The 20,922-nt window shown below is 43.7% G+C and overlaps 1 protein-coding gene across 1 annotated transcript; it reads right to left on the bottom strand.

Moving 5' to 3' along the window:
• Window positions 1–19,253: 19,253 nt before the first annotated feature.
• Window positions 19,254–20,504, bottom strand: LOC308305281 (CCA tRNA nucleotidyltransferase 1, mitochondrial-like; the record flags this gene model as incomplete). The annotated part of the gene is made up of 1 exon (XM_080750045.1): window positions 19,254–20,504. The coding sequence occupies exon 1, from the start codon at window positions 20,478–20,480 to the stop codon at window positions 19,254–19,256; it is 1,227 nt and encodes a 408-aa protein (XP_080606171.1). The 5' UTR covers window positions 20,481–20,504.
• Between the last annotated feature and the right edge of the window lie 418 nt (window positions 20,505–20,922).

The raw sequence follows: 20,922 nt of genomic DNA, 5'->3' as shown, positions 1-20,922 counted from the left end.
GTCGACAGAGAACATTTATTACATTGTGTGTGTGCGTGCGCGTGCAACCGTGCGTGTGTGAACACCTGAGAAGAGAAATAGCCAGCCACGCATTAACCACAAAAACCCTATACTTGAATGATTCTTGCATTTTCATTCTACACTAAATATCTTGGTGGAAAATAGCGTATCACCAAACTCAAAATACAATGCGTTTTTGACCTATTTTCATCAAATGTTCAGGGTTCGAGTGGATAAAAGCTGTACATTTGAGTGTGTGTAAGCAATGTAATGTAATGTAATGTGTGTGGCAAAATCCTCATCTCGCACGCACGTACGCACGCACGCATGTGTGCGCGCGCGCACACACACGCACGCACGCACGCACGCACGCACGCACGCACGCACGCACACACTCTTCCTGTTCTAAATTTAAAATGCAGCTCTTGGGTAGCCCGGCAGCGCACAAGCCCTGGAGCCAACGAACCAGGAGACTCTCATCAGGTCTGGAATGGTCCATTATCTGCCTACAATAGCCTACTAAGATGTGCTGTGATCACATACTCGAACAGTTTGAAATACAAAACCAAACTTTTGATATCATTCTGTGAAACTACTGTAGTAAACTCATCAATATACACAAATGTCCGAATGTTGCATAAAATGTACAAATGGAATTTCTATTGAATTAATCATTGATGCTAAAACCACAAAACCGCAAAATGTTGACTGGTGGTTTTGATAGTCGACTATTCAGAGAAACCACTAATGCACACAGACATTGACACGTGTGTGTGCATGCATGCATGCATGCACGCACGCACTCACACACATGCCCACCAACACAGCCAAAGTGGAAAATACATAAGAAAAGTTGGCAAAAAATACGCTGGGCTCTAAAATAAATCCGGGTACTGGCTGTGCTCTCATCTTTCCATATGTGAGCAATCACTTGCTCTCCTTTTGTTTGTGTGTGTGTGTGTGTGTGTGTGTGTGTGTGTGTGTGTGTGTGTGTGTGTGTGTGTGTGTGTGTGTGTGTGTGTGTATGTGTGGGGCAAAAACACACGCTACTGTATGTTGTTTTCACCTCAATGATTCTGCTCTCATTTGATCAGCCTTTCTTTTGTCTGACGCCTAAAGACAAACGGCACTGACAAAAATAGTCGCACCAGAAAAGGAAAAATAAAATACACATAGCCAAAGATGGAGATGAAGACCGACAGAAAGAGAGGAAAACAAATGGAGAAAAGGGAAAGGGAGGGAAATGGAGAGAAAGGAGGTCGGGGGGTTCTCTTTTTCAGAGGTGTAAAAAGAGAGTTTCTCCACCTCTGAGCGAGAGCGGTTGTAATTCAGTCCTTTCATTTGGGCTTTTAGTCACGTTTTATGGGAACAAACGATAACGGTAAAGCAGAACTGCAGCGACATACTGTAATTGCACACAATGGAATTAAGGCCGAGTCAATTTGTTGACACAGTAAATCCGTGCCTCGGAAGACTATGGCGGTAAGCCCACGTAATAAGTCTGTTTTTTTTTGTGGGGAGCCTGAGTTGAATAACAGGTACCATACAGTGAAGCGGATGGATCAAAGACACCACTAGCAGAGAGGTACTGTAGAGTTTGGCAGAGGCAATATTGTTCAATGGCCCGCTCATCCCTGGCTCGTGTTGAGCGTGTAAGCTGCTGCAAAACTGTCAATTTTGGTTTAGTCCTTGGTTTGACCACCATTATTTTCATGTCCATATTGTAAAGCACTTTGAGCTGTGTACTGTGATTGTTGCTATACAAATGCTGAAGAAGGCTTCACGCCAAAACGCGTCCGTTTGGTTTCTGCTGCTCTGCAAGCTTACCCTGACCAACTAAATTTAAAATAAAAAGTGCCTTAAATGGACTTGTCCGAGAGTGCTGGTGTTCTCTTTGAGATTTCTTGTATAGTTACGTGTCCCGACCGTGCACCCGGTAAGAAGTTAAACAATGTTAAAATGAGTTTGAGTTATGCTCGCACCCCTGCTGTAACGATGCTATACAAATGAACCACATTAACCCTAACCTCGCGTCACCAGGCTTTCTCAGGGGAAAGCCTTGTGTTCGTTTACAACGGCCGTTTGATCCGGTCTAGGCGGAAACCACAAGCAGAAGAAGTGGTGTCGCTTTGTTTCGGTTCACACCCTTTTGTTTCCGCAATCCCTATTAAAATACTCGAGTAGCCTAGTGTACTCTTGCCAGTTGCTACGAGTTGGACTAAAAAATGAATATGCCAAACGAATTTTCCAAAAGCAAAACTACACTGCATCAAAGGGGTTTATTAGGTAGGCCCTAAAAGTATGTCCTTGAGCACAGGAGAATTATTTTGGGTTAAAACTGTTTCAGGTTTGATAGTTCCGGCAAAAGTGTAGTCCGTCTAGGACTACAACATGACGTAGAGTGGTTTCCGCTGCCGACCGGATCAAACCCCGAAAAGTGAAGGGACCCTAGGCTACATTAACCCTAGCGTCTCCATTCTGGCCATGCCATAACAGGCAAACATTTGTCAAAATGTGTCGACCGACATGGATTTGGTGTAGAAAGTAAGAAGGAGTGGTCGAAGTATTGAGTCCTGGGGGACCCCGGGTCAACAAAGTATACACGGTTCAAGTGGTTGAGACATTATTATTCAGTATCAGAAGCAGTAGTAGTATAGTAGAATTAGAGGTTTCATTGTAGTGTTAGTAGGAGTACTGGTAGATAACCGAGAAAGAATCTGTGTCATTTTAGATTTTAGAGTTGGCTTTTCAAAAATAGCAGATGTACAAGCTCACAGCGTGCCACTTCGTGTCACACTGCGAGCTTGTACATCTGCTATTTTTGAACATTTTTTTTTAAATCTCAAAAGTGTGAGAACTACTGATTTAGAAGGCAATTGAAGAATCAGCCTCAGGTCTTAATGGGTTAATAGCATGTTAGATAGTTAAAGTAATTGTCATTCTTACCCGAGCTCCAGGTATCTCACAGCAGGCCTCCTGAATGGCCAGAGAGGGGTCACAATACAACATCACCTGCTGGATATCCACCTGAGGAAGAGAGAGAGAGAAAGAGTATTTTCACATGTCAGCTCTCTAGTCTAGACCAATTGTTGTTTTCTCCTCATTTTAGTCATCACAAATTCCCCCATATAGTCTCTGTCACTGCTAAACCCCTACCCCACAGTAGATCTAGAACCATTATATTAAGGAATTTGTTTTGGAGACGCCACACTTGATTTATAGTGCAATTTCAAAGTTGATTAACTCTGAGAGCATACAAATGGAACCAAATGCACACATACCATTTGGTTCCTGGCCCCCAAACTGTGGAATAAACTCCCTGTCGCACTTAGAAGCCGTGTCTTCAGCCGTGGGCTGAAGACTCACCTCTTCAGACTCCACCTAAACCCATAGCACTACTGAAACACTCAATGACCATACATGAAGCTAGTTAGCATTTTTTGTTTTTGAGCGGTGGTCACAACGCTCCTATACGTGGCCGTGTGTGTGGGTCTGTCTGTCTGTCTGTCTGTCTGTCTGTCTGCGTGTCTGTCTGTCTGTAGCCTGCAGTAACCTTTTCTGACCACACATGTTAAGGGAGGGGCGCTGTTGTTCAGGCCAGGCCAGACCAGGCACACACACACACACACACACACACACACACACGCGCACACACACACACACACACACACACACACACACACACACACACACACATTTTTTTATATAGACTGATATTCCTATGCATTTGTTATTTTGTTGATGTTCTGACATTTTATCTTGCTTATTATCGTGATGTATTATCTGCTTATTGTAAGTCGCTTTGGATTAAAAGCGTCTGCTAAATGCCTAAACTGTAAACTGGTTCCATTTGTGCACTCTCAGAGTTACCGACCTGTATGTCTCAGAGTTACAGACCTGTAAGTGTCCATTTGCAACTCCCAATAGGATTCGTTGAAGGGAAATGCTAAGGAATCGGAATCCTTAAAATCCTAAAAGGTCCCAACCCTACTCCTGACCAACCAGTAGGAGTCGCTAGAGCAGCGTACAGAGAACACTGAACGGCTGCCCACAGCCAATTGCGTTTGACGACGCCCAGCCAAGCCAGAGGCACCGCAGAGGAATCAAACCCCAATCTCTAAGGCAGCTGGCAGGAACTTTACCCTGCACAACCCCGACGCCTTAACCAAGAACAAACAGCACGGCAAGTCCATTCATACACATTAAGGAGACGTGTGTGCGTGCGTGTGCATGTACGTGTTTCCTAATTCTCCAGCTAGGCCCTCTGCAAAGAGCCGGGCTTCCTTCTAACTAGGCCAGTTAATTGATCGTCAAGCTAAGTGTCTGGATTACGGGATCTATTCACTGCTAATGGGCCCAGCTCAGGGCACCCCCAATCTCCCTGGTAGCATGCTCTCTTTTTAATCAGGCCTGAACTAGACTGCTGCAGGAGCACAGCCTGTGGGCAGGCACGCACACACTGTATAGTCTGCGATTGTATGTGCGCACACACCCGCGCACACACACACACACACATACAGTACAGTATTGTCCTGTGATTATGTGTGCAGTGTACTGTACACACAAAGTTATGAGGTTGTACAATCTAATGCAGGGGTTCCCAAATCCTTCCAAGTCAAGGACTCCCAAATAGCCATAGCCTCTGGCTGTGCCCCACCCCCTTTTGTAAAGAAAAGTAAGGTCTACACACTGGATCAGTGGTTCTCAACTTTTTTCAGGTTGCGACCCCCACAATAATCATATTTGAACATTGGACTCCCCCACCCTACTCAAGCACTTGGAATTGTAGGAGTTGGAATTACATTTAGTTTGACTCGATCTATTCCATTGTGAAAATAGCCGATCTACATGCTCACAACGCCTCGCGTTGCGAGGCGTTGTGAGAATGTAGAACTGCTATTTTCTGCCTCTAATATTTGACCAATGTTTGACCAGAGGTCTTCACAGTCCTTAAATTGTCACTTTAGAAATGTGCAGATACCCTAGCCTGATTTCAGACTCAACTGACACTTGAGTCTGACATTGTGCCCTGTTTTAAGCGATTTCTGAAGGGGAGGGACTTTGTCACTTTGACTTTCCCTAAACCAACCACTACAGATCACCTCAGGTCTATGGGCTGGAACTAGGCTACAGATACCCTGTATACACTTATACTATATGTTGGTCTGTTTACTGTTGAGTGAGAAAACATTTCGCTAAACATCTGGGGACCCCCCCCAAAAAATGTGGGGACCCCTCTGGGGGTCCCGACCCACAGGTTGAGAACCATTGCACTGGATCCTGCTCCAAACGTTTACACCATGGACGTGACGTTTCGAGCCTCACAGCTCTTCAGACAATTGGTCTGATGAAGAGCCGTGAGGCTCTAAACATCACGTTGGCAACCTGTGATATAATGCATGCAAGACTATGTTATGTGTACTCTCGTCTCGCTCACAAAGAGGATGGAATTGTTTCATTACAGAAGTCATTTTTCCACCCAAGGGGTGGTGAGGACTGCAGGCAGCGCTCGAGGGGACACTCGTTCACAAACTTAACACATCGTTCTGTCTCCCACTGGAAATACACAGCGAATACGCCTCGCGCCATTATTAAAATGCAATGTGCCATGAATGTGATCAATTATAATGTAGCACACGGTTCTCTGGTGTCTCTTTCTCTATATGCCATTCCCTGAATATTAGTGGTTTGGTGGGAGAACTGAGCTACAATTGGTTGCAGATGAGTAGAAAGGACATAATAGTGTATAATTATATTTAGATCATGTATAATGCAGGATTAAAATTGAATACCTCCTCTGTAGTTTAGCAAAGAGTGGCACCAGAATTGCATTTGTTTCTACAGTATATTATTGGATGTACTGTATTCTGTATTCAGAGTTGCTACATTTAGTAATGTCTGTTAGGATATAAGATGTTTAAGACAAAACTTTTGCAAGCATCCTTTTTACAGGATAGTTGGTTAGTGTGTGTGCGCACTCATGCGTGTGCATGTGTATGTATGTGTGTGTGCACGTATGTATGTGTGTGTGCACGTATGTGTGTGTGTGTGTGTGTGTGTGTGCGTGTGTGTGTGTGTGTGTGTGTGTGTGTGTGTGTGTGTGTGTGTGTGTGTGTGTGTGTGTGTGTGTGTGTGTGTGTGGGCGGGCTTGCAAAGCTATCTTTGTGGGACCTCAGTCATGTCCCCACAAAGATAGTACAATCCAGGGAAAAAAACATGTGGGGACAAATTAATACGTCCCCACAAGGTCTTTAGGGGTTAGGTTAAGGGTTAGGGTTAAAATGCATGGAATGTCCCCACAAAGATAGTAGACTATGTGTAATGTCCCCACAAAGTAGCAATTGCAAACCTGTGTGTGTGTGTGTGTGTGTGTGTGTGTGTGTGTGTGTGTGTGTGTGTGTGTGTGTGTGTGTGTGTGTGTGTGTCTGACTCATATCATAAAAGGTAAAGTTTCTTTGGACTGAGCCCCGAGCCAGTGTAATAACTGGATTAGCGGAGCACTACAAGCTGAACCTATGAACGGCCAGGGGCGTCACTAGCAATTCTGGGCCCCTAGGCCAGAAATCTGTATGGCCCCCCCATGCAAGCGGAGAACCGGCCAACCGGGAACACTTTGTTACTGTTTGAATGACATGTCTCACAATGATACGGTAGCCGTGATCGCCTCAGCAATCATGTTCACCTTATTTGTCAAATTGTAACACCATTTACCATTTTTGTCTACTTTTAGTTTTACTCTTGTAGCCTAAGCAGGATATAAACAAACATGTAGTGTCTGGTGTAACAATTTGACAATGCTAGCTCTTGAAACAAAGTCCAGGAATTTTAACTTGATCTAACCATGATCACTACACAATCATCCCAATCATCCATTACATGCACACTCAGATACAGCTACTGTATTATTAATACAGTATAATCCATAACAGTCCCATGAAATAAAAAGTGCAGACCACCATCATCACCAGCAAGTGAATGAGACACCAGAACTCTGACTTGAGCCCAGCCTCCCATGCAAGCCAATATAAAACAGTATAACAATAAAACACTACATTGTATTTTTAGTAGCAGCTTAAATATGTGCAGGTGTTGTGCAGAATATACAATCACTAATCAATAGCAGCAGTGCTCAAGCAAATGCACATGAGGAGTGAAGCATATAGGCTATACATAGGAAGTAGAATAGGAGAAAAAATAAGCAGTATAGGACTATTCAGATTGGGTGTGAACATGATTAGCGAGATAGTCATGTTCACACATGCAAAAATTAGTCTGCATGCAATCAGAACTTTGGCTAGTAAGCTAAACTATGGAAAACAAGGGTTGGATATAATGATATCCAACCCGCAAAAATACATACATGCAAAAATGAGTCTGCATGCAATCAGAACTTTGGCTAGTTAGCTAAACTATGGAAAACAAGGGTTGGATATAATGATCTGAGAATACATCTACTGTATAACAGGCTATATCATATAAGGCTATATGAGAATGGCATAACAGGACATTCTTGTGTGTACTGTGTCTGTGTGTATGCACATACATTGTTTTAACAGCAAAGTCAGTCAGTGTGTTTAATCTACAGCAAGATCCTGTGAACATTTTGGGAGTTCACAAAACAATAATAGCATACTGTGACTGACTGAAACAAAAATATTGTGATGCCTAGATTGTTATTTTTGTATGACATAATCATATGACTACTAGATAGATGATGGGATATTATACAATTATTGTTATTACTAGGGACATCCAGCAGTTTGTCTTGTTTCTCCAGCAGAGTTTCTAGTGTCTCCATCTATCTCTCTGGAAGAGGTTGCACATGAACTCTGCAGCGGCCGCACTGAGGCGCTCAAACACAAACACTCTGACATTAATCCTCACACTACTTGACACTATTACCATACTTTAGATAACTAGTCATTGTTGCAACAAACCAAACCATTTTTCACTTTGATTTGGGAACCTACATACATTCATAACATGATGCGATTGTGATCAACTGATCATGTCACTAGTTTGGGAGTTCCTTCCAGAACTTAGCAAACAGGTGTTTCGTTCGAAACACTTGCGTTTGTGCTTAAAACGTTATCCATGCTTATTGCTTAATGGTGTTGGATAAAGAAGGAAGAAGGAAGAGGGGAGAAGATTTTCTGTTGCATGCTTACCCACAGACATCAGCTGCTTCCTTGAGTGTAAACAGTCAAGCTCTCCTCTCAGTTTACAGTAATGAAACATGCTGCTCTATGTCACATTATGTCTTTTTTTCTCTCTCTCCCTGTCTCTGTTCAATGCGTGTTGTGTGTGGAAGAAGCCGGGGGAGGGTGGAGCGAACAGAACCTGAAAGTTGATCTTATGTTTGCAGTCTTTTTTTTTTTCTTTTTCTCCCTCTCCCTGTCTCTGTTCAATGCATGCTGTTGTGTGCTGAAGAAGCTGCTTTACAGTCAGGACCGGGGGAGGGTGGGGCGAACAGAACGTGAGAGTTGATCTTATGTTTGCAGGGCCAATGAAAAGACTTTTCCATTTACTTCAGATGATCATAATTATCCTGTAGAGCACACCTAAGTTTCACAACCATAACATGATGCAAGCAGACGCACAAACCGCAAAGCTACTATAGGTCTCAAAACAACGTGAAAGCAGGAGAAACCATTTTAGCTTTGTAAGGGGTGAGTATATAATATAGGGACCCTCAATTATTTAAATTGTATCGCTCATTGGCTTTATTCCAGCAGTAATTTTAAGTTTTTAGACACAAATGATAAACATCATAATAATAATTATTATTATTGGGGGAAAAAGAGTTTTAATCCAGACTTTTCGAGGGCCTCTGGCACCTTGGGCCCCCTTACCTCAGTCTAACTTTCCTACCCCTAGCTACGCCACTGTGAACACCTACACCGATCCTGAATGTAATCACCGATCCACAAGCTCACAAAGCGTCAGTCATGTTGTGTTGTGAGCTTGTAGAACAGCTATTTTTGGGAACATCAGAATACACAAATCCAATCACTTGCAAATAACAGTGTGGACAGTCAGTCCTATAGATCAGATTTGAGAAACAAATGGTGAGAGTAGATGGGGAGTGACACACAGCAAAGATCGTTGGGATCGGCATGCCAATAATAATAGTCTAGTAGTGCTTGTCTGTTAATAATGTAGTAGTAATAATTATGAAAAACACTCAAATGAAAACTAGTATTCTAGAGAAACACATGCAAGATAACAATAAAAAGCCAACAATCTCAGTTAAAGCTGATGACGGTCTTGTGTGGATTCCTGGGGAGCGGGTCGATAACTAACAATAATCTAATCTTAAAATAACCAATAACCGAAAATAGCAGATCTACAGTATAAGCTCACAACACTTGTTGTGAGCTTGTAGATCCGCTACTTTCGGTCCGAGACATGCTTTCACAGAAGACATGCTGGCTTCTATCTGTCATTTCTACTTGAATCCATGAACATGTCTTTGCTTTGAAAACAACAAAAAAACATTACTCAATTAACCAGTAAAATAAATACATCTAATGCAGGGTTTCTCAAAGTGGGTGGGCGCTGTGACGCCAGTCCAGGGGTACCACAGAATACTTTGATAATATTTGGAATTCATCAATATCACTTCAGTTTAACCACGTAGACCCTCTATGCTTAGTAACACAGACCTGAGTTGCACTGTACAAGTTCTTCCATCTACCCTAAACTCCCTTCACCAGAAATAGCAGATCTATTTTCAGTCTGTTCTAATGGAAATGGATATTCCTCTGTGACACTGTATCTTAGGAGGAAAGATTTGCATATTTATGTAGCATAATGACTCAATATTATAACTATTCGCTTCTATATAATTCAGGGGTGAGGTGGATGAAAGGTTATATATATTGGGGTGCCCTATGTGAAAGACAGTTTAAGAACCACTGATCTAATATATAATATAATATATAATATAATAAAATAAACATAACCTTTACACCTTGCACATAGAAATGGTTGTGACAGGCGGGGTACCAACTTGCCACACAGGTTCTGTCTGTCAAGAAGAGTTCCGAGAAACACAGTTCCTTCCTATCCATTTGGATCCACAGGCATCCCATCCTGCAGTGCAACAGGTCTCATACACGAAACCGCGGGACACCAGAGGACACCTGGAGACACTTGGAAAGAATACTTTAAATAATAAATATAAATTACTTTAAAACTAAGAGACAGACATATTATAGTGAAACAGGCAGTGTTTAATGCTGATGTCAGCATGTCTTATTGATCAACAGAGGACAGAGAAACATTTACTATCAAAACCTACACTGGCTGTCTGTCTGTCTGTCTGTCCGTCACGTCACGCCACGCCACGTCACCTCACGTCACGTCACACTTTTGCCCTACTCATATCTCCGCCATGACTCTAAAGTCATGTCATCAACACGGATCTGTCCCATTTCCCATATTCCCTCCTGATTGGCTACCATTGCCTTCTAAAGTTTGTGAATGCGACCTGACGGTCGCTTATCTCCTGATTTAGGGAGTCTTACTGGTTTATCCAGTCTGTCTGAACAAGCTTGACAAGACCAAAAACAGGGAATCTGCACATTATTAAAGTGGCAATTGTAAGGACTTTAAGACCTTTTTAATACCTCTAAAATATAACTAGAAAGAGTGTGGTTGCTGATGGTTGCTGACTATATTCTACAGTAAGCTAACTGTCCACCATCATGTGAAGCTCGACCAATTGATTCCCTATTGATTCCCACTCCCATTGATTCCCTACTGATTCCCACTCCCATTGATTCCCTATCCCTGCCATTTCTAATGGCAGTGGAAAAGTTACCCTAGAGGTCTATAAACAGTTACCCTAGAAGTCTATAAAGTTTCCCTAGGACTATAATGTGTTGCCCTATTGGGCAACCACACTAATAATAACACCTAGTGTGAAGTGAGAAGTGCTATTTATTCATTTCATTAAGCGTCTCGCAAAGCTTGGCAAATGTGACCCTGGTCGTACAACAAACTTTGAGTACATTTGTCAACATTTTCTACAAGCTCACGTGACACTGTGGCCAGTGTCATTGATTTAAGGCAGCTATCGGATTGGACAAGGAGACAGTTTCAAACAACTGTGTAACTGTAGCAAGGCACTGTAGCAAGACACCCTCACTTCTCCGTGCCCTCCACTGGCTCCCGGTTGCTGCCCGGCGTGCCCGCACAGAATACAAAACACTGATGCTTGCCTTCAAAGCAGGTATGGCACCTCCATAGCAAACCTTCAAAACCTGATTGAACCCTACAACCCCACCCATTCACTCAGATCAGCCAACACAGGGATGCTGACAGTACCCCCACTAAAACCCCAGGACAGCTCTTTGCCCTCCTGGCCCTCTATGCTCCTGGCCCCCAAATTGTGGAATAAACTCCCTGTTGCAATAAGAACCGCAGCCTCACTCCCTAGCTTCCGCAGGGGTCTAAAGACCTCTTCAGACTACACCTTAGCCCATAGCACTTACCGTAGCACTGACTAACCTCAATGACCATACACATAATTTTTTAATATATATAGTTACCTACGTTTTTTCTTAGATTACTATTTCTATGCATTTGATGTATTATCTTGCTATTGTAAATCGCTCTGGATTAAGAGCGTAAATTATGTTTCTATAGGGGCTATGTATAGCAAATACTAATGTGACACACAGGTCGCTCCCGGCCTTAAAGGTAAAACTATGTATAGGTAGCACCAGGTCTAAATGTTAACACCTACCATAATGTTAACACCTACTATAGAGTCTATATATTGATAGGCATACAGGCTTGTTTCTTTGTTAAAACACCCTGTTGTGACACTAAACATTAGTGACTAAAGAAGTATTGTTGAGGTGTGAACTTTTTTTTTTTTTTTTTTTTTTTAAGAGGACTAATTCAACACTGCTTACATGGGCGTTGGGCCCTGCCCATTTCTTCTCTTTTCATCTCTTGCACACTGATATACAGTTTATGGCTGCGACGCGTGAACTTGACCTGCCTTTTAAATGCTTGAATCATCAGCAATGAAGCTCAGTGCAAGTTCCATCAATTCCTCGTGTGTCACCACCAAGCCACATGGCCCCCACTGGGGGATGTTGTACACTGCGGACGTCATGTGACCTTCTGTGGGCAGGGGGGACAGGGGGGCCAGGCTGCACTGTTGTACCTGCAGCTCGCTGCTCTCCTGCGCGCTGGAGGTGCTGGGGGTTGTGGGCACCATGGGCTGGCCACTGCTGCTGCTGGTAGGGGTGCCTGGTAGACTGGCCACGTTGAAAGATGCTTTCAAATCGTCATTAGTGTTCCCCAGGCTCTCTGACTCAGACACTTGGAAGGTGAGGTCTGTCTTCTCCTCCAAGTCTGTGGCGCTCACATCCATGGGCACGTCATCGTCAACGCGTGGACAGCGGCTCACATCTGTGGGCGCGTCTTCATCATCACCGTCTTGTGGACAGGCGCTCACATCCACGGGCATGCCTTCATTATCATCACCGTCTTGTGGACAGGCGCTCACATCCACGGGCATGCCTTCATTATCATCATCGTCTTGTGGACAGGCGCTCACATCCGCAGGCAGTTTGGGCACGTTTTCGTTGCTGGGTGGTGGCGAGTCCAATGGGGATTTGAGGGGTTTCGTTGCCTTATTCCGACGGCAACGTTTGGTAGTCCGACGTCCCAGGCACGATTGAATCAGGGCTTTGCCTGCTTCACCAGTGCCCACAGGCTGGAGCGGACAGGAGCTCGCATCCGCGGGCAGTCTGGGCACGTCTTCGCTGCTGGGTGGTGGCGAGTCCAATGGGGATTTAAGGGGTTCCGTAGCCTTATTTCGACGGGGAAGTTTGGTAGTCCGTCGACTCAGGCACGATTGAATCAGGGCTTTGCCCACCTCACCAGTGACCACAGGCTGGAGCGTACAGGTGCTCGCATCCGTGGGCAGTCTGGGCAGGTCTTCGTTGCTGGGTGGTGGCGAGTCCAATGGGGATTTAAGGGGTTCCGTAGCCTTGTTTCGACGGGGACGTTTGGTAGTCCGTCGTCCCAGGCACGATTGAATCAGGGCTTTGCCTGCTTCACCAGTGACAACAGGCTGGAGAGGACAGGCACTCGCATCCGTGGGCAGTCTGGGCAGGTCTTCGTTGCTGGGTGGTGGCGAGTCCAATGGGGATTTAAGGGGTTCCGTAGCCTTGTTTCGACGGGGACGTTTGGTAGTCCGTCGTCCCAGGCACGATTGAATCAAGGCTTCGCCCACCTCACCAGTGACCACAGGCTGGAGCGGACAGGCGCTCGCATCCATGGGCAGTCTGGGCAGGTCTTTGTTGCTGGGTGGTGGTGAGTCCAATGGGGATTTGATGGGTTGCGTAGCCTTATTCCGAGGCCCACGTTTGATAATAGTCCGAGGTCCCAGGCACGATTGAATCAGGGCTTTGCCCGCCTCACCAGTGACCACGGGCTGGAGCTTGTCGGAGGCAAACTCATAGAACTTTCCTGTTTCACTGGCCATCATCAAGAGGACCTGGGTTCCTGTCAGCTTGGCGAGCTGTTTGACCTGTTTTAGCAAGCCAATTTTACGGTGGCAGAAGGTTTGTAGTCGCCTTGGCTTATCTTCAATGAAATCAATCTCTATCTTTAGCCGACCGCGTGTCTTCTTCCCGGGTTTTAGCAGTGGGACTGCTGCCTCCTCCTTCTTAATCTTCAGCCCTGCCTCACGCTTCACCCCTCCTCTCATCCTCCTGCTCCTGTCTCCAGTTGAACCCATCTTGTTCATGAGGAATGCACAAAGACACTGCCGACTAATGTTACACACTGATCACTGATACCTACCTGTGTGGCTGCTGGCGCATGTGGCTGACTGGCTGTGATCTCCTTTTATAGGGCCACATTCTCTGCAACGTCACCTCACCTCCATGACACGTCACGATCTGTGACTGGGTCTGATTTGTTTATGATGACCATGCATGGTGTGGCGAGATGCTGCAACCTAGCAACCGTAGCCGACATGTCACGAACGTAAACAAACTACACGTGGCGGATCCAGGACGATAAGTCACCACAGAGCGTCCGAAATGCCATACGGACATACTGTAGTTACAATAACAAATTAGTATTTAGACTTTTTAAGTATGTCAGAATCGTAGAGTAGGTCTACGTGAAGGTTGCATTCTGAAACTACCTGTATTTATCCCACAATTCAAAGCGGTATCTACGACAACAACAGACAGTCATACACAAACCTCTGGCATAACGTAAACAATGGTGGTACTCACATTTACAAGTACTCACATTTTTGTTTTACTTAAGTAAAAGTATTCATACTGCAGTGTGTGTGTTACAAGTAAAATTCCGGAATAAAAAAACAAAACCACTAAAAGTACAAAAGTATTGGTATCAAAATGTTATAAAGTAGTAGAAAATAGCCTATTTGTGACGGCATGGAACGTTAGGAAAGTACCCCATCTTGTGGCCAAGCAGAGGTATGCCGTTCCATCACCCTGTACATCATGTCTACTGGGACAATCATATTTGTACAGAACGTTAACATCATGTCTACTGGGACAATCATATTATCAGTTCAGTTTAAACAAAACAATACATTCTTGTGTTATTGTGTATAATACATTTAGATAATTGTTTAGTATTCTAGTATGTGTTAGTAGAGCTATTGTTGATATAGTGGTGTAAAGTAGGCCTAAGTATATTTATTAGTTATTTGCATTTTACTTGTATTTCCAATGTCCAATACTTTTACTTCTATTCCACTATATTTTGGATCCAAATATTGTACTTTTACTCCAATAAATTAGTTGAAAAGTTTGATTACTAGTGCAGATTGATTTATACAAAACATAACCACTTCAGCATTCCATTCCGGCCATTTGGAAATAGCAGATCCACAAGTGAGATGCATTGTGAGATGCTTGTAGATATGCTATTTTCAGAAGATTGCAAGGTTGAAAATCTGAGACATGGATGAGGGTTGCTTTATTAATTCTCTGTGACAAAGGATACATAGCTATTTTAAGGATCAGGATTATGATGGTTCCTCTACCAACTATTTAAGCTCTTGAGTCTTGATTAGTCGATTGCAGTTGATTACAGATGTTTTCAGGTGTAATTAAGAGTTGAATAATTGAAAGTGAAAGTGGCATTGAATTTGGAACACTACACATGTTACTTTTGTTCTTGTATGATTTATTTATTTATTTCAGTTGACAGTGAAACATGTTGAATTCAACATGAACGTCCATTCCCTTTCATGACATGACTGCCCTGCACATAACGTAGAATAAGGTTTAGATGTGATCGTGTGTGTGGGTTTTATAACCTCAGAGAAGGAGCAATCTCTTTTTGGCAATGTACACAGTTAAAGTATACTTGTATGATATACAAAGTAGTGCATGGACAAGACATCCGGCCTCAAGTAATGTAGCTTTACTTTTGAACATGACATCTCAAAAAAATCAAAATTATAACACAATTAGTCTTTTTACTTTTGCTACAAAATCATAACTTCTCAAAAAAATCTAAATTATAGTCCAAATACAGTCTTTCTATAATCTAAAGAATGCAATACAGATTGTTTTCCAAGCCCAGCAGTGACTGTATGTAATATTTAAATTTAAATCTAAATAAATTAAGTTTTAGTGATTACAATTCTTTAATAAACACACTGTTGGCTTACAACTCCAGACTGCCAATCCTCACATGAGGCTTTATTTCAGGCAGCAATAGCAGCACAGATGCTACCATCAGTCCATTCCAAATGTTTGCTCATACAGTATGGTGGTACCATAATATAGGACCAACAACACAACACCAGTAAGATTCCCTAATCGGGAGATAAGCGACCGTTGGTCGCTTATCTCCACAAATATCACAGCCTCCACCTCTCACGTCATACGGGCAGCCATAGTTACACCTGGAATGTTGAATCTCCATATATGGAGATAACCTACCCATCACACAAAGTCTGACCTCACCAGCCCATACCTGGGCATGGACGACTTATATCTCCATATACGGAGATGGCCATATATGGAGTACACAAACACAAACAAGCCCTATATAAAGGGGCAATTCTCACCAGGGAAGAGAGCATTCCCCACTAGCTGAGTATCTTAAGATGGTTGGATGTGATGATAAGCCACAAATAGGCCAAAAGTTTGTTTTACCAATTATCAAGAAACATACGGGCAGTTGACAGTTTGCCATTGTTACTCATTGAAGTTGAATCTCCATCTGAATCCCTTTTATGCCCATATATGGAGATCCCTGCTCTGAGTATCTGACATCACTAATCCCTTGTATGCCCATATATGGAGATCCCTGCTCTGAGTATCTGACATCACTAATCCCTTTTATGCCCATATACAGTATGGAGATCCCTAACAGAATCCATTTTATGCCCATATATGGAGATACCTGCTCTGAGTATCTGACATCACTGTGATGTCACCTGTTTATGCCTAAATATGGAGATCCCTGCTCTGAGTATCTGACATCACTGCGATCTCACCTGTGATGTCACAGTGACACATCACCTCAGTATCTGTGATGTCACAGTGACACATCACCTCAGTATCAGGCGTTACACGTATACATTGAGCAGGGCAAAGGTGTGACGTGTGTGACGGACGGACGGACGGCCGGTGGAGGTTTTCATACTAAACTGCGACCTTACGGTCGCAATTAACCAGTAAGACTCCCTAATCGGCTCCACAAATAGGCCAAAAGTTTGTTTTACCAACCAGTAAGACTCCCTAATCGGGAGATAAGCGACCGTTGGTCGCTTATCTCCACAAATAGGCCAAAAGTTTGTTTTACCAATTATCAAGACATACGGGCAGTTGACAGTTTGCCATGGTTACTCATTGAAGTTGAATCTCCATATATGGAGACATAAGTTGCTCATACCATAGCAACCATGTTTTTTACAGGGCCTGGGATTGATGACATCAGAAATCTCCATATATGGGCATGAAAGGGATTTTGTTTCTGGAAATATGTCTGTGGGGTGCCACATTTGGAATAAAACACTTACATCACACATCTGGATATCCATACAGCCCATCTAGTTTGCCTGTGTCCATTTATGCCCATATATCTGATGACATTGGGACACTGATCTCCATATATGGGCATAAAACTTATGTTAATTAGTAAAGCCTGGGGATCTCCATATATGGGCATGAGGGGTACCCTAAAAGGGCATCATCTGGGAATAGCAAATATAGTTATCCTAGAAAGTGAAAATCTTACATCAAAGGCCATAACTACCTACCTACCACCATACTGCATTCCTCATTAAACTACCTACCAGTAAGATGCCTATAGGGAGAAAAGCAAAGGGCGAGGTTGCACCATTTCTTGGTCTTCTGGCCAGTGATGTATATCGGACCATTTAACCATATATGGAGACATCTGGTACCCAAAGATATTCACAGATATGGGCTTAATATTGATGACATAAGGGATCTCCATATATGGGCGTAAAAGGGATTTGGTTCCCCTGGCATCACAGGGATCTCCATATATGGGCATAAAATGGATTTGGTTACCCTGGCAACACGGGGATCTCCATATCTCCATATATGGGCATAAAAGGGATTTGGTTCCCCTGGCATCACAGGGATCTCCATATATGGGCATAAAAGGGATTTGGTTCCCCTGACATTACAGTGATGTCAGTGGCTGGTTCTACAGAGGGGATCTCCATTTATGGGCATAAAAGGGAATGTATGTATGATGATGTCAGATATCATAGACATCATAGGACTTTCACATAACGAATAACTGAGTAAGCATGTAAACCCGTAAAATCTATATTTGGGCATGGCTGATTTATGACCTCATCATGATGACACGAGCAAACACAGCTGAATTGTATAAATGATCAGTGCAGAAACCAACAGAAGTATTTGACCAAGACTCTTCGATTTAAACATCAACAAAGGTGTGACGTTTGTTGATGGTCACAAAGGTGTGACGGACGGACGGACGGACGGTGGAGGTTTTCATAGTAAACTGCTCCCTGACGGTCGCAATTATTACACTCTATGTGAACATTTACATCAACAAATCCCAAGTACTATGCAGAACGACCCATTTCAAGTTTTTAATGTACAACAATATTTAGAAAATAGGTCTACAAGCTGACAGTCCTCGTCCCTTATATTCCCATAGGTTATATGGAGATCTCAGTGTTTGTCAGTCCTTGTTCATTTATGCCCATATATGGACATCTCTATATCTACTGTAACAGTCCTTGTCCCTTTATGCCCATATATGGAGATCTCTTAACTGTAAGTCCTTGTCCCTTTTATGCCCATATATGGATATTCCTGATGTCATCAGTATATGAACATATATGGGCTTTCTGATATGCCCATATATGGAGATCTCTTAACTGTAAGCCCTTGTCCCTTTTATGCCCATATATGGATATCCCTGATGTCATCCGTATATGCCCATATATGGGCTTTCTAATATGCCCATATATGGAGATCTCTGTATCTCCATATATGGGTATAAAAGGATACTTCAGGTCTGACATCAGGTTTGTTTATATTGGGTTGCTAGGTTTGACATCACAAACTCTATGGGCCATCTGACCTAGAAATCTATATTTGGGCATAGATGACTCATCGTGACCTCATCACACGTCGACCGCACGTGTGACCGACGGACGGCCGGTGGAGGTTTTCATACTAAACTGCGACCTTACGGTCGCAATTATTGCGTAATAACTGTTTAAATTTGCACTGGGAGGCAACCGAAATTACCTACAGCTAAAAACTCGAATGAACTCTCAAAGGGATACATATGGTTGAATTCTGTTCTGAACAGTACACTCATGTCTGGCCAATTGGCAACTGTGGGTGGTGGTTGCTGTCATGGAAGAGACATCACCGGGGGACTTCTGAACGTTAACTCCATGACACAAAGCAACTGTTCACCGCTAGCAGACTGTTAGGGCTCTATTTTGATTGTCTTAAATACCAGCTCTTATGCCTTAACTTAAAGGCCTGTCCATACTGTCTCCGACCACCAAACTTTTCATCGGAAAGGTCCGGTTCAACTACAAAATGACGTCACTTGCATCTTCTGAAAAGCATTACCCTGAATTAGAGTTCGGAAAGCTGCACGTCGTAAAGTCTACTTAAGACAATCAAAATACAGCTCATTATGTCATATACTGATGATACACGTTATTGAAAAGCTTCTGCAGCACAAATTGTTTGGATTGTTCAATTCTTGACGTGACTTAGGAGCTCTTCTTTCCCCATCTGGTAGTGACTTGTCTTCCAAACGTCACGGAGCTCCCGCAGGGTGGTGCCTATCTCTTTGCCTGAAGTGATGCCCATCTTCTGCAGATCATGGCCGTTAACAGGGAAGTGGGGTTCAGACCATCTGCAGAGCTCCGCCAGCAGCTTGTCCTCCCCTTGATACTTGAGCAGCTCACACACTTTACTCTGGGAGTCCAGCTCTCGACTATCTATGATGAAGTCAGTGAAGGGTTTGACGCTGTCTGGGTAATCTTGACTTTTGTGAAGATCTTGCCTGTGTTTTACGAGGAAGAGAGCCAGAGTTTTCTCCTCCTTGGACACCTTCAGTCGTATGTCCATCCTCTCTACCTCCTTTTCTGCCTCTCTAGAGTGGCGGAAAAGAGAGGACAGGAGTGTCATGGGTTTAGGAGAGTGGTCCTTGGCACACTGCCACACTCGTTTCATCTCTTCAACATCGCCATCTGGAGGTAAACCGATGTACTGGTCCAATCCCAGATCATACATGAGCTCCACAAGATGAGCTGGGTGGCTTCCAACCATCATTTTCTTGAGTTCTACCCAAATGCGCTCTCCTGCTATCCCTGCCAGGCCACGGGCATTCTCTCTGATGGCATCCAGGGTCTCAGGCTCATGGTCACCTGGCTCCAAGGCCATTCTGCCATAGAACCTGAAATACCGCAGGATTCTCAAGAAGTCTTCTTGGATCCTTTTTTGAGCACAGCCAACAAACCGAATTTTATGTTCCTGTAGGTCTCTATGTCCGTTGAAATAGTCATACAAGGTTCCATCTAGCCCTAAAAACATGGAGTTGATGGTGAGATCTCTCCGCTCGGCATCCTTCTCCCAGTCAGTGGTGAATTGTACCTCAGCATGTCTTCCATCTGTCGTAACATCCACGCGCAATGTGGTCACTTCAAAGTTCTCATCATGTAGTCTGACCGTAATGGTTCCATGCTCCTCTCCCCTGTTGTTGATCATCCTGATCCCTGCTGCCTGGAACATGGACTTCATCTGCGCTGGGGTGGCTGTGGTGGCAAAGTCCACATCCTCTGGACGCTTCGCAGACAGGAGATCCCGTACAGCACCCCCTGCTATCCTCAGCTCAAACTGGTGTTTCTCAAACAGCTCTGCTATGCCATTCAGACCATCTGTGAACAAGGCTTGAAACTGGCTGGTTTCCAGCTGCATGATAAAGAGACTTCTGCAACTCCAAACTGAGCTTGATCTGCTATTTACCAGAGGTTTCAATAGTCTTCTTCTCTTCTCCACAGTTTATGCTACTAGTAAGACAGCTCAGGGTGACTTGCGAGAGCGACCTCAGGGTGATATGAGACCTCGCCGTCGCGCCACTATTTATAGGGCTCGTTTGTGTACAATGTGACGTCAGCGCGATGTTTACGTTTCCAAGGAAACAGCCGAACCGCAATGTTTGTTTGTTGTTTTGGCTGCTGTTCAGGGGCTGTGAACGAAATGCGGAACACGTTCCCTACTACTCCCTAAACCTAAATGAGAGATCCAGATGTACTAACTACAGTAATGAACAAATCAGCGCATTTTGGACACTACTCCGTCGCCATCTGGTTGCGTCATCGCTGTCGCACATTTAAAACGCTCAGAACCCTGGCTTTTG

The sequence above is a fragment of the Nannobrachium achirus genome (genome assembly GCF_963921795.1).
Source record: "Nannobrachium achirus genome assembly, chromosome: 20".
NCBI classification, from domain to species: Eukaryota; Metazoa; Chordata; class Actinopteri; order Myctophiformes; family Myctophidae; genus Nannobrachium; species Nannobrachium achirus.
This window is presented reverse-complemented; position numbering and strand designations above follow the sequence as displayed.